Below are 15272 nucleotides of genomic sequence, written 5' to 3' on the forward strand. Positions count from 1 at the left end.
TGATCGGCAACAGCTTTGTTAATCTGTGAGCTGAGGGAATTCATAACTAGGATGAAGAGAAGTGGGGAGAGAGGACAGCCTTGGCGTAGTCCTCTCTCAGCCTGAAAAAAAGATGAAGGAGAACCATTTATGATGACTGAGTATTGAACGTTCTCTACGCAGGCCATCACCCAATTTATTCCTTGAGACCTCAGACCTATCTTTGCCAGGAGGATACGAAGGAACCCCCAATCCACACAATCATAAGCCTTCTCCAAATCAACCTTCAGAATAGCAGCATCAATGTTTTTTGTTGAGACAGAGAAAAGACACTCCTGATTCGAGGCAACTGCATCTAGAATGTTCCTGTGTTTTAAAAAGGCATGTTGATCCCTGGAAATGAAGGAGTTGAGGATCGGTTTCATTCTTTCTGCTATAATCTTTGAAATGATTTTAAAGAGAATATTACATAGTGCAATTGGCCTGTAGTCAGCAAACGACTCAGACCGATCCTTTTTGGGAATAAGCGCAATGAATGTAGCTGTGAGGGCGCTGTTTATATTCCCCGACATACGGGAGGCATCCACCATCCCCAGCAGATCATTTTTAAACAAGTCATAGAAATGGATGAAGAATTCGATCGGCCAACCATCCGGCCCAGGACTTTTGTCCTTTTGAAACTTTTTTATAACTCCATGCAGCTCCTCGTCCATGATAGGCTTGAAAAAATCATCATTAGCGGCGTCATCAAACATCGTCAGGATCTATTCAATCATCTCAAAAACATCATTTATCTCAATTGGCCGCCGCTTATACTGCTTGTGGAAAAACCTTGTGGCCTCCATCATGATATCCTGTTGAGAATATAAGAAGCCTCCATTTTCATCTTCGATCTTCCAGATCGAGTTCCTGTGCCTCCTCGCATTGGCAAAGTTATGGAAAAACTTTGTATTGCGGTCGCCCTCCTTAAGCCAAATCGCCCTGCTTTTAAGCCTCCAGGAAAACTCTTCTTTTAGCAGCAAATCTTGTTTCATTTTCTCACAAGTTCTGATATGATTTTTCTGATCGAAAGACAAAAAATCGAAGGATGCTGAAGCAGCTAAACTTAATTCTTTTTTTATATCATCGAGCATCTGTTTATCCTTCGCCCGCTTTTTAATTATCCAGTCCTTGGCCGCCCCCCTGAGCAGTTGAATCTTTTCACGGAAAGTAGAGAAAGAGGTCCTCTCCGACTGTTTTAATTCCGTCCATTTTTTTGTTATAAGTTCATTGAAGGACTCATCAGAGAGAAAGATTCTGTTAAATTTGAAGGAGTAACCCAATTTATATTCCGAGTCCCGCCATTCAAGGAAGATGGGGCGATGATCAGATGTATAATCGTTTCCTGTGCTGGCGACCGGCATACCCCATTGCTCAATAATACTAACCTTGATGATGAAACGGTCTAGACGCTTAGCAATGTACGCCCGGCCAACTCTGTTGTTATTCCACGTTGGAACCATCTTGGGAGGAATAACATTGACGAGATTCCTATTTAGGAATTCCAAGCGAAGACTGTCAGCAATAGGGTCGGTCTTCCTGCAAATGCCCCAACATTCATTAGAGTTCAGGGTTACATTAAGGTCCCCAGCAATCAATAAAGATTCAATGTCTAGGATGTCCGATGCCAGCAGCAGATCCCAGAAAGAGGATTTGTTTCTATAAGGCGCATAGATATTTAGAATATTGATGTTCTTGGGACGACCTCTGACCGAAGCTTCGATTAGGATGCCTGCACAACATTTGTAGGCTTTAGCTTTGACCCATGCCGGATCCCATAAAACTGCCAATCCCCCGGACAATCCATCGGCATCTGAAGCAACCATATACCAGGACGGAAACATTCTCCTGAAGTAAGCTATTGAAACCGTACTTGAGTGCATTGTTTCCTGAATGAAAATGATTTGAGAACGAGCAGTTAGAAATATCTCTTTTAGCGCCAAGAATTTTGGGGCGGCACCCAAACCCCTGATATTTAGTGAAGTCAGGAAAGTCATTTGGATGGCTGTCCAGCCATACATGCTCTAAGAGGCTGTGGGGGAGTAGATTCGGAGATTGGGACTTCAACAAGAGAGAGGTTTGTGATGCCAAATTCTGTAGCAATGGTCCTACCTCTAAAATGACGGGAATCCCCTTTTTTCTTTTTCCGAACAGTGATGTTCTTTGCAGATTTGGGGCTGATGGAGGGAAAAGAGGGCTTATGGATGGTCAAAGGCTCGAGGATCGGTGGGTTCCTCTGAAGGAGAAAGTCTATGTCACTGTCGGATTTGTTTACCGGTGATTCTGTCGGGGAGTTAAATGGCGTAGGGGTGGGCATGGGCTCCTTGCCACGAGAAAGACCAGAAGGGGGCGTAACCGATGAAGGAGTTGATGAGCTAAGCAAAATAGGATGTGTTCCCACCACAAAATCACCTTTTTCCATGGGTGATGGAGAGGGCACCGGAATGTCTTCTGAAGGCTCAGGAATAGTAGGGCATTCCAGAACCGGAAGGTTCGCATCATCAGATTGTTCATGGGGAAGGATAGGAGAATGTGAAGAGGCCTTGATCTGAGAAGGCACATGAATAGGAGGGCCATCCGAATCATCTGATCCTGCTTCTACAGCTGATATGCGTCCCCTGTGGAAAGGACGGTGGATTATTTTCCGGGTGTTTTGAAGCCTGCAATTATTGATGACATGACCTGTGCGATGACAAAGAGAACAACGAAAGGGAATACCCCAGTAATCTAATCTTTGGCATATCGAAGAGCCCTCCCAAGAAATCTCTATGTGCTCCGGATAACCACCTTTATAGGGCTTTTCAATCAGGATCCATGCGATCCTTTTGTCTTTCTCCCCCCTGACCCATGGATCAACATAGATAGATTTACCAATCGAGTTACCGATCTCCATGAGAGTTTCTGCAGACCATAGTTCCAATGGAAGATTGGGAAGCTTGACCCAAATCATACAGTTTGATGGCGTGTTTTTGAGTGGGTCAAAGCCCATATACCATCTGGACAAAGACAAGAAGCTCCTTCCGAAGACCCAAGGTTTGTTGAGAATCATTTCTAGATCTGGAATTTTCAAAAAATGAAAGGAAAACCAGTCTTTCATCAGTCGAGAAATGACTGGAGCATATCCAATCAGAGGGAGCCACTTAGATGTTAACCATGCTCTCATATCAACCTCTGACATTTCCGGGAAGTGCCATTTCCCGACGAGAGCAAACTTCTGGAGGTTGTCAATACGATCGGACAAGGTCGCACCGGAAATATAAACTGCCTTAGGAGGAGGAATGGTTTTGACCGGGTTCCATGACTTCTTGGAGCGTTCTCCCTTACCATGTTCTATATTACCTTTTGGGGAGACAGAGGTCTTTATGTCTGAAGCCCTCACCGGCTGGACCGGTGAGGCATCGGCCTGATATGAGGAGTGAATCATTTCATCCACCGTGGCCTGCCAGCTCGGATTTAGGACAGCCGATTCACGTGCTTTTTCTGCCTCAATAGCAGCCGAGAAGAGAGCCCGCGTGGCCGGGGAGTCGCTGTCATCCGACATTAATGAGACAGATAGAATGCTAAGATGAAGACAGGCAAGTGGTACTAGCAAACAACAAATAAGCCTGGATGACAAGATCCCTAGAGGGAAAAACTATAGCAAAAAGTACAAGGGAGAGAATTCCAGAAGATCATGTCAGGATTGCTGGATTTAGATTTATTGTAAATCCTGGACCAAAGTACCAACACCCCAATAAAGAAAACTATAAGGACAAGAGGAAGTGCAATTCTAGGATCATCTAGAGTTAATAGATTGGCAGACGATATCAGATACCACCGTCAATTAGTCAATTTACCTTGGATCGAGAGACTTCTGAATCACATGAGATGGGACTTACTGCAGTGAGGCGGACTAGAGGAGTAAATGAACCACTCAGTGACCGGAATTCACATTTGAATCAGGAAACCAGTGACTGACCGGCGAAAAGTTCCGGCGAGAATGCCACCCCAGAACCCTGAGCGCCAATGGGATTCGATCAGGGCTCTAACCAGAAATCTATGGCGAGAAGCAGGGCCAGATTTTAATTCTATAACGACCACCACCCTTTGTGTAGGCACAGATACCCCTACAGAAGACCTATAAACTACAGACCAAAAGGTCTATGCTGATGGCTGGCCGTTGCAATCAAAACAACAGCAATAAACATGGATTATACACCACCATCTCCCTATTCGAAAACGAAGGTCTTGACAGGGACTGTAGACGTAGAAGGATGCTTTGAATCTATTTAAAAAAGCTCTTAGCATGTTTATCATATGAGCAAAAGATAAGCCATCCACAAACAGTAAGCATGTTATCTTCTAAATGGAAATCTCCATGTTGAAAAATAGAGAAACTATTCCAAAAATCATTACAAGTTAACTAACAAAAAACTAAGATTAGGGAGCTACCTGTGTGGAGAGCCCGCGAACGCGTTTTGAACCAGAGAGCCGAGTCGAGACAGAAAAACTATAACCACTGGGAAAGAGCAGCGAAGGAATTCCCCCAGCCTAGATGGCCAGAGGAGGAAAATCACAGAAGACCGCAAGTGAAGGAATATAAAGCAGTGGTCGTATGGCCAGATGATGGATATCTTGCATGGATGAGATGAGAATTTGGAGACACGTACCACTATTAACCCATGATTTCATGCATGGGGACAGCCGGCGTTGAAGCATCCCATGGCATTTGAGAACTGGATTGTTGCGACCCACGGCCTTAAGAATAATAAATTAATTATTACTTGTTTTAAGTATTCATTAAACAGAATCTTATTAGACTATTTCCCAAATATATCTTGGATGCTATCACTTCTACAATGATATGGTTAGTGAACCCCATACTATTATATTGGCGACTAATAAAGTTTGAATAGAAAGCTTACTATATGACAAGTTAAGATATTTGTAATGACAAATTTCAAATGTAAACTAAACTTATTCAATGGCTCACATCAATATAACAATTCTAATAATATTGCACGTTTAAGTTAACAATTATGTAACAACTATAATAATATTTCACATTAAGTCTGGTGTTGTACATTAAGTTAGTCTTGTGTTATATGGGAAAGGGAAGTGATATCTTTTAATTATAAATATTTCACATTTTGTGTGGGATGAGAAAGGACCTTGATTTACTTTAATTCACATTACTAAATTCAATTTCCATTGCATGGCACTTCATCTCTTTATTTTAACGACTCTAACAAAATCTTTGATATTGTATAATTTAAAATCTTAACATTAACTTTGAATTCTAAACATCAAGAAAAAGAAAAATAAATATTACTCTTGCGCATCGTTAATATTTTATGTCTTTGTCTCTTTAATGAAAATGTGAGAAAAAACATATCAAATGTGAAGGTTAAGGTGACACATGGGATATTACTTTTATCCTTTAACTTTTTCTATGTTGATCCAGTTGTATCTTGCTTACAAGAGATCATATGAAGCGACTATGGTTGTATCTCAGTCATCATGGCAGAATAAGAACAAAACGAAACCCACCAATCAAATTTTAAATAAATAAAATTAATATATTTAAAATAATAAATTATTTATTTTGGATAATGTAAACATTAGATGTTATATTAATTTTTATGCAATTCCGGATAATATCACGGTCAACGCATTACCGAATGCCTTATACTCTATTGTCATAGGGATAATAATTTGTGTATGTATCAAATCAAGTTGGATAATTAGTTTTTTTTTTTAACACTAGTGTGAGGATTTTTTTTTTTTAAACAATTTTTATTTCTGGCAATTTGATTTAAAACCACATAAAATTAGGGTGTAGTCTAACTTATAGACAAAATGGTCTTTACCGGAATTTGGCAATACAATCTCAGACAAAATTGTGATATTTTGTGGTTTAAAATAGATTTTTGAATGCATAAATGGATTCAACACTTTGAAAAACCTCAGGACACTCGAATTCTATAGATTAAACAACTTAAACTCATGTTTTTAAAAATACTTGCTAGATTTTGATTAAAATTAATAAGAAAAATGCTTTGTGGGTGGTGAGACCACTCGAAATGTAGGACATTAGTAAAATCACACACAACATATATCTAGAAACTTATATCAACATGACTATGGATTGTGGAAATATACACTCTCAAAAGGCCACTTCATCTATAAATTAGACTGCACCTAAAATTAGTCCATTCATGTACATCCACCAATAAAAAGATTAAAATTAAAATTAAAATTAAAATTTAATTTTCAAAATAATAAATTTAATATTTACATTTACTTATACAAAACTTCCAATGACTTTATAAATTGTTTTTAAAAATTCAAAAATTAATTAAGAGATGAATTTTTTTTACCAGAAATAAAAACATTATAACCAACAACTATAATAAATATATAAATTTCAAGTAAATGAGAAAAAATATTGAATATAATGGAAAAATAATTTTATTATTTAATATTTTAATATATACATGAAAGTAGAGTAAAATGTGTGTATATATATATATATATATATATATGTCCACGAGACTAAAAATAGTCTATGAGACCAATAGTTCCTTGTTTTTCACTTTTTGCAATTCAATCCTTTTTCGATTCAAATTGACGATGAGTTGTCCCAACCTTCCAACAATCCTCTTGCTAAAAAGACAATGCCAAGAAACTGATGCTAACATGTTCTCATAACCTTCTCTGATGTCTTTGAATGCATCACATTCTAAAATGATTTATTTATTTTATTTTATTTTATTTTTTTCGATTCCACAACCCTAGACGTGCAAAATGTACACACCCGTTCTTCCCAAGCTTCTTTAGGCCTTTTCCATTGTCCTGTTTCACACGAAGCTGATGTGAGTTGGTCCTTAATTGAGCAATAAGAACATTTTCCCTCCAGGAAATGCTAGCTCCAATGAACTCTTTTTGTTGTAGATCATACGTAGGTTAAATTCCTCAATGCAATATTTCTTCTTTCTACCCAACTCTTTTCCCCATACCTTTTTATGAAGCTTCTCCATAAAAAATCCTTTAGCTCCTTGCTATTTGTGGGACAGGCATTGAGGTAGATATTCCATTTTTGCATCTATGTTTATTTTTGTTTCATCCATGTTTTCTTTCTTCCACTCATGCCCTCATTGAAGATAACATTAGGCCATCTACCTACTCTCATTTTCTCAATTCTTTTTAGATATCTTATGAGCCACACCATAGCAATTGCTTCAATGGGAGTTTCTCTTGTTTCACTCAACATTATCTCATAAGGTACTTAACCTTTTATTTTGAACTTGCTCATCATCAAGCGTTTTTGGATTTTCTCAATTTGTTTCCATTTTGAGACGGGAGTGTTGCTAGCCCACAATTCACACCCATATAGCATCACTGGACAAACTAGGAGTCCAAAAATCACTTTAATTGTTTTCCAATCCCATAACTCTGCCTCTCTACATCTGTTTTGAAGAGCATATAATGCTTTCCACCCTCCTAAAATTCTCTTCTTTCTGCAATCCTCCCAATTGAATTTGTTGTTGAAATCAATCCCAAGGTACTTGTACTCATTTACTTCTTCAAGAATGTTGTCTTCAAAGAAGAAAGTGTGTTGGCTCTGCTTCCTTTTATTAGAGAAAATCATTATTTTGGTCTTGCTAGTATTGACTTGCATCCCCACTGCTCTACAAAAATGCTTAAGGGCATATAAGTGCATTTGCAATCCATGGGCCGATTTAAAAATCAATACAATATCATTAGCATATAAAAGAATCTTTATCACAAACTCCCCCAACCGAATACCATCTCCACCTTGCAGATTTAACCACTCTTCCAATTTATCAATATATAGACCAAAAAAAGTAGGGGATAGAGGGAAACCTTGCTTGACTCCAATGTCACTTCTAAAGCTTTCTGAAATACCCACTGAGTTTCTAATTTTGACTTTCACTTCTTCATAAAATCTATGGACAATGAGTCTATAATGAACAAGAATTTCAAGTTCTTCCATTCTACGCCACAACTTATCCCTAGGGATTGTGTCAAATGCTTTTTTGAAGTAAAAAAAGAAACAAAATACTTCTTCTTTGTCCTCCCAAACCTTTTCAACAATGTGTCTCAACACCATGATCCACTGTAGAATGTTTTGGCCTAAAACCCGCTTTTCCTCTTGCCCTCTTTTCTTTTACTTCTTCCCACTTACTAATTCTGTCTTCTACCATGCTACCGAAAAGCTTTGGAAACAAAGGATTGATCATAATTGTTCTATAGTTGGATGGATTATTAATGTCTCCACTTCTAAAAAGGGGTATTGCTAGGCTAGTTGTCTAGTCTCTTGGGAATCCTTGTTGAATGATGTTGTTGAATATTTCCATGATGTGCAGTGCAAGAGCATTCATTCCCCATTTTAGATACTCTACTTGAAGTTCAACCAAGTCCTTTTCTTTTCCTGTTTTCATCTTCTTAATTCCATTTTCCACCACCTGTAACGTGAAGATATTTGAATTTGTGTTGATCCTGGGGGGGCTCCGCCTCAGATTCTTTCTCATAGAGTTTCCTTGCATATTCAAACTATTGATTGGATGTAATATTATTTTAAATTTTCTTCTTCCTTGGTTTGAGTTCCTGCCAAAAAAGCTTTGGATTATTCTTGCTTAAATATATTAACTCTTCTCTCCTTGTTTGCATGAACTCATATTTTTGCCTTTTTATTACTCGCTTATATAACTTTACATTCATCTTCTCCTTTCCTGCCTTTTTCAAGGTTCTCCTTGCCATTTTGCATTCCTCGTCAAACCAAGCATTTACAATTAAACAATTTGATTATGATTTCCTATTTTTTTGCTCTTTTGCACTTCTCAAGTGCACTTTGAATTATATTTGTTAACTCATGATTGTTGAAGCTTTTGAAACCAATTCTCTCCTTCTGAATTAATCTCTCTAACATTGTCTTGAAGATAGTACAATTTTCTTGTGTTAGAAGAATTTTTCCCCTTGATAGTGATTGTCAAGAGCATTGGGTTTTCCTCCTATGCTGCCTTTCTTCTAACCATGATAACCTTATATAAATTGGGTTATGGTATGATTTTAATTCCCAAATATGCTCTCCAATACTAACTTCGTCTATCTTTTCTATCAAGCTTTGTGAACACATCACATAGTCAACGACACTTGCCTCATTGTATGTGTTGCAAGTGAACTTCCCAGACCTTTTCCATCTATCTAAACCATTTCAAATAATTAAGTTGAAAGCCCCACACAGTGTAAGCAACTCCTCTCCAAAATGTTTGCTAACTTTGTCATCTTCTGAACACCTCACCCATTGGGGATTCTCCTCTTCAGTGAACCAAATAGGATTGTTATCCTCTTTGCAACAAAGAATGCTAGCTTGATTATTTGTTGTTCTAGCATTGAAATCTCCCACTAAAAGAACTTCTCCATGCTAAGAGTACATGTCAATATCTTGTTTTAAAGCTGCAAACAGATCCTTGCTGTCAAGCCCCTTATTTTTGTATGTGTTTGAGACTTGAGGGGCAAAATAACATGCTGCAATTGTTATGTGATTCTCATTCTTTGATATTTTCAACCATAAATATTGTTTATTTGCATCTTCTTTAATTAACTGAATGTGATGACCTTCTTTTTGTTTCACTAAAACTAGTATTCCCCCATACCCTTTGCCATTTCTGCTACCTTGTTCCAAACTGCCAACTTCAAATAACCGTCAAACACAAGAGTTTTGCAACCATCATGCTCATGAGTTTCTGTGAGACAAATTATGTCTCTACCTCCTGCAATAGACCCTAACCCAAGTCACCTCCTCCAATTAGAGTTATTTTGGGTGGTTGTGAGGAAGAAATGGAATCCACTCCAACCAGGTTTAATTTTCGCAAGTGACATGACAGATGTCGACAATATTGATAACACACATATATATATATTCCTCATATGAAATATACAATGTTGTGCCTGTGAAAAGAAAAAATGAAAGAAAAAGATAACCATACAATCATTTATTATAATAATTATAATGCATAAAAAAATATAATTAAACTTCTTTCGCATTAAATTATAAAAATATATTTAATAATCCTTCTAAAAAATAAAATTATACAAAATATAGATATATTTAATGAAAATTAAAATAAATAATTTAAAGTATTATTCTTGAACTTGGGTGATATAAATATAAATATATTTAATGGAAATTAAAATATATAATTTAAATTATTATTCTTGAACTTGGGTGAAGTGTTCACCCGAAACTTTGGACACCTAAAAAAACACACAATATTCTAGAAGTTCTCATTATCAAATATATTTATATAATCTTTAATTGTTTTATCAAATTTAATATGGAAATATATAGTACAGAAATAAGAAAGAGCATCAGACTTTTGGTCTTCGAAAACGTTATGCCCTCTGAACCATCTACGACGATATTCATCCAGATATCCAGTCCGGCGGGCTCCTCCAGAGACTGGAAGGGATGGCGAGCTCTGCGATCGAGAAGACCGTGGAGGAGCTCCGAAAGGAAATCGAAGAGCTCAATCGGCAGCAATGGGAGGACGAGATGGAGGGCGCAATGGGGACCGAAGGAAAGATTGGAGCGCAGGGAAAAGGGATATCTGGACCGGCTCCGGAACCTCGACGGAAGACTGAGAGACCAGAAGTAGAGCATAGGGAACCAGCACCAGGACCCTCGAGATGGGGTCGATCTTTAGCCACGGAGCCGATCTCATCGCGGGAAGGAAGCCTGATGAACTTTGGGCTCAACACACCATCCATAACCGTGAGCGTTGGCGTCAAGAGGTCTGATCTTCGCGGGAAGAAACCCTTCAGGGTTTTGCAAGTTTTCTTCAAAACCCATTTAATAAAAATGGCGGATGCGTCAGACATCCCTTCTACTATGGAATTGAATGCTAATACGCCGATTGAGAAATCATCAGAGATTTTTGCTCCAGAGACTGTGGATTCTCCTATGGACAATGTGATGCCCACTCGATATCGGCTCTTCAAATGCCAGAAAACCATTTATGAAGTCTCAGGCGGAGGATTGATCACTGATCTGATCAGGTTTAAAAACCCTAGATCCGCCATTGATCAATCAGATCTGGCTCTCAATAGACAGATCGACCATGATCTTGCAGGTCTGACACCCCGGATGGTCCATCGCCATGGCAGATCTGCTCTCGGAAGCACAAGAAGCCCTGGCACTGGGTCTAAGCACTTCATTGACTCTTTTCAGATCCAAATTTCTCAGCCTACAGGCAGAACCATCCTGCAATGGGTCAGTTCTTCAGATCTGGTGCTGGATCTCAAACTAGATCTAGAACGACGGATCGGGATCCCTTCAAGCCTTCAGAGACTTCTCTTTCAAGGTAAACAACTTGAAGACCTTCTTCCCCTCTCTTCTTACAGCATTTCTAGGAACAACTCTTTGGTGGTAACCCTTCGTCTGAGAGGAGGTGCAGCGGGACAGTCATCCTCTGCTCGTCCCTTCTCATACAAAGATGTTGTACACTCTGAGAACCCCAAACCCCCGGAGGCCCTTAAACCCAAGCCCGTTTTGGTTGATAAGATAGAAGAAGTTCCCTCTGTTGAACTCAACCATGAAGAACTCGCAACCCAACTTAAAGATTATGCAGAAAGAGCCATCATTTGCAGATTTAACGGACTGTGGCCGCGATCTCAGGATCTCTATGCATGGGTCCATGCAAACTGGACTCATCATTGTAAGATCAGTTTCTGTTCAAAAGGTTACTTCATTGTTCTATTTGATAATAGTAAGCATTATGAAAAGGCCTTAGAAGAAGGCCCTTGGTTCATGGGAAATGCGGGGCTCTTCTTGACTCCTTGGTTCCCAGATTTTGATCCAGCAACTGCAGTCATTACTAGAACACCTGTATGGATCAGGCTTCCAAACTTACCTGCCCACCTATGGCATACTCGTGTTTATAGAGCTATAGGCAACACCTTGGGCAGTTTCATGATGGGAGATTTCTGGCGGGAAACCAAAGGTCTCTACTCATATGCCAGAATATGTGTGGAGTTAGATTTGAGCAAAGGACTTCCAGACCAAATCAATCTCAAGATAAACGACTTTCTCTGGACCCAGACGCTGGATTACAAAAATACTGCTTTCCGTTGCCACCATTGCCACCAAGCAGGCCATTTGCAGAATGCCTGCCCATCTCGCTCGGCAAAAAAGAATAAGGATAACCTCTCCAAGCCCAAGTCCAAACAATGGGTCCCTTGCACTCCACCTCCAGTCGTGGACTCTGATTCCTCCAGCTCTGAAGATGAAGGTAGTGATGCAGAATTGGATCAAGCCACTCATTCTGTGGTCCCTTCCACCGTTGGTCCGGCGCAATCCTCCGATACAGCCACAGCTCAGAAACGCATCCATTTGACCTCCTCCTCTGATTCAAAAAAGGAGGGTTCCCCTGTGGAGAACCCCAATCTTCAAGTTGTAATTGCTCATTCACCACTCGATGGTTGGGTCGAAGTCAAAAAAAGGAAAGGGAAAAAGCTTTGTGTTGAGACTCCTACCCATTCTGGATAGAAGTCAGTGTTTTCTTGCTTCCAGCCTTATTTTGTAGCTTCTTACTTGTCTCACTTCTTCTCTGGAACCGAGGTTGATAGTCCCATCATTTCCGGTTGCCGGTTCTCTGTCTCTCTTGAATGTATCTTCTTGTACCATATTTTTATTAATAGATTTAGTCCAATTCAGAAAAAAAAAAAAAAAAAAAAAAGAAAAAAAAAAAAAAAAGAGAAAGAAAGAAAGAATTTATATGTTAATTATACTTATTTATAGTTAAATATACAAGTAGGCATGTCTATTTTGAAAGGATCATTTTAACTAATAGACGAAATGACTTTTTGGCCATAATCCGATAATACAATTTCCAACAATATTGTGATTTTTAGTTGTTTAAAATGCACTTTTGAATGCATAAATGGATTTGAATGTTCAAATTTTTTATTTAATTATCAGTAATTATTACGGGGATGGTAGAGATTTAACCTCCATGAAATATTCTAAAATATTCATAGTGGTATACAAAAATCAATGGTTGAGATTTATCTCAAAAGTAGTTATGCTCTTTTTAACCTTTTATTTAAATAGATTAATTAAAAAAACAAGTGTCATATTTCGCGATACTTTTTTTTTTTTTTAGTATGTGGTATTGATAATATTAGGATTAGCCTTGACTTGGCAATGATAGTCTAAAACTAGTGGTTTCAAGCACATAATTTTGTGGCCCATGATATTGTTCTAGTTGTATTTGGATGGAAAGAAGCCTATAAATAGGCTTATTAGTCTTCATTATAATGTGCCAAGGGTTGAGCAAGTGTGGGTTCCCCAACTGGTGTAAGGGGCTAAGGGCCGAGCAAGTGTGGGCTCCTCGACCAGTGTAAGGGGTCACAGGCTGAGTAAGTGTTGGGATCCCTGACCATTATAAGGGGTCACAAGTTGAGTAAGCATTGGGATCCCTGCCCATTATAAGGGGTCAAGGGTTGAGGAAGTGTGATTTTTCCCAATTGGGTTTTCCACGTAAATCTATTCTCTATTTTGGTTTTCTGATTTTATTCCACATGTTATTATTTAGATCTACAAAATTTCTATAAGATATTTGATTCGACATTTAATTATTTAGATATGATTTTCATTATTTAGATTCATAATTAAATTATTATGTAGTTACAGATCCACTGAATTTATTTACAAATCTAATATTTGTGTGGATAATATATATACAATTTTTTTTATTAAATTATTAACAAGTGGTAACAGAATGTGTGTTGACAGTGATTTTTTCTAGGGTGTGTGATCATTGACCCTACAACAAATCGAGTTGGTTTCAAAGAGCTTTAATGTTTGATTTTTCAACATGCCTACTCACACCTTAGAGGAGATTTTGCAAAAGAATGAACCTGCAGATCTATGATGAAGAAGGTTGTTGTCACTTGCAGATTGAACTCATGAGGTCTCGTAGAGTGAGAGGATTTAATCATAGTAGCAAAGGTCCTAAAATGGACTACATAGCATTGTTTTCATGAGAACCACCATCCTTATAGTTGAGACGAATTGATATGCAAATACTATGTTGAGATCTATTTTGAGTATCATAATTATGGAATTCCTAGATCTATTTGGCATGTAGGAGCGCCTGTGTAGAAAGAGCCAACATCGTGTATGTAAACGACAAGCACACAATAGTAATGTGCTATCAGAAACTGCCATAGATGAGAGATCTATTGATTGTAGGTGTTCTAGTGAACTGTGTTGCAAAAAATATGGTTATTGTGGCTCCATAAATTATTATCGTGGAGATGGTTGCAAAGAAGGGCCCTGCCACAACAATGAAAATGGAAGCAACACTGATAATGGCATCATATCGATCACAAGTAAGGAATTTTTTGATGGAATTCTAGTAGTAGTAGAGAATGGATGCACTGGAAGGAGTTTCTACACATATGATAGCTTCACTAGTGCTTCCAATGCCTGTTTTAGGTTTCGTACAATTGGATCTTTCAACGTTACTAAAAGAGAGCTCGTTTCCTTCTTTGCACATGTTACCCACGAGCATTAGAGAATTTTTGAGGTCTAAAATGGGCCTCCTAAGGAATATTATAAAGTAATATTGGAAATAATAAAATAAGATTAGATTACATCATCAAATTTTAGAGAGAAAAAAGAAACACTACTTTTTCAACTCATATTTTCAACTTATCACCCTATGATTTTACTCAAATTTCGAGTGGGAACACTCATTGGATGCAAAATTTAATTCCTCATTTAGAGAGTACCCATGTTGCATACTTTCGATGGACCTTGCTACAAGAAAAATGAAAAATACATGAAAAGTGTTATTTCAATCACGATTTTCATGTATTTCTCATTTTTGTGTAGCAAGGTTCATCAAAATTATGCAACAGGGAACTCCTTGGACGAGAAGTTAGATTTTGTATTCAACGAGTGTTCTGCTCGAAATTTGAGTAAAATCATAGGGAGATGAGTTGAAAATACGAGTTGAAAAGTAGATAATATTTTTATTTTTATTTTTTTTACCTTTTTACTCCAAAAATGGTGAATCATCCCCCATGGTTGACATCATCATATTGAATCTTATTGGCTCTTATAAAACTGATTTTGGTTGTACATTTTTGTTTTGAGGCCCATTTTAGACCTCAAAATTTCTCTATTAACTGGCTCTTTTTACTACATCGAAGAGATCAATGGCCCACAAGGAGATTATTACAAT

The 15272-nt window shown here is 38.0% G+C and overlaps 1 protein-coding gene across 1 annotated transcript; it reads right to left on the reverse strand.

Annotated features, from left to right (window-relative positions):
- Positions 1 to 743: 743 nt before the first annotated feature.
- Positions 744 to 1901, reverse strand: LOC149181405 (uncharacterized). The gene has a single exon (XM_089414198.1). The coding sequence runs from the start codon at positions 1899 to 1901 to the stop codon at positions 744 to 746; it is 1158 nt and encodes a 385-aa protein (XP_089270324.1).
- Between the last annotated feature and the right edge of the window lie 13371 nt (positions 1902 to 15272).

The sequence above is a fragment of the Pinus tabuliformis genome, chromosome 3_2, assembly GCF_031772625.1.
Source record: "Pinus tabuliformis cultivar Carrire ecotype Pingquan chromosome 3_2, CPIR1, whole genome shotgun sequence".
In the NCBI taxonomy this organism is placed as follows: domain Eukaryota; kingdom Viridiplantae; phylum Streptophyta; class Pinopsida; order Pinales; family Pinaceae; genus Pinus; species Pinus tabuliformis.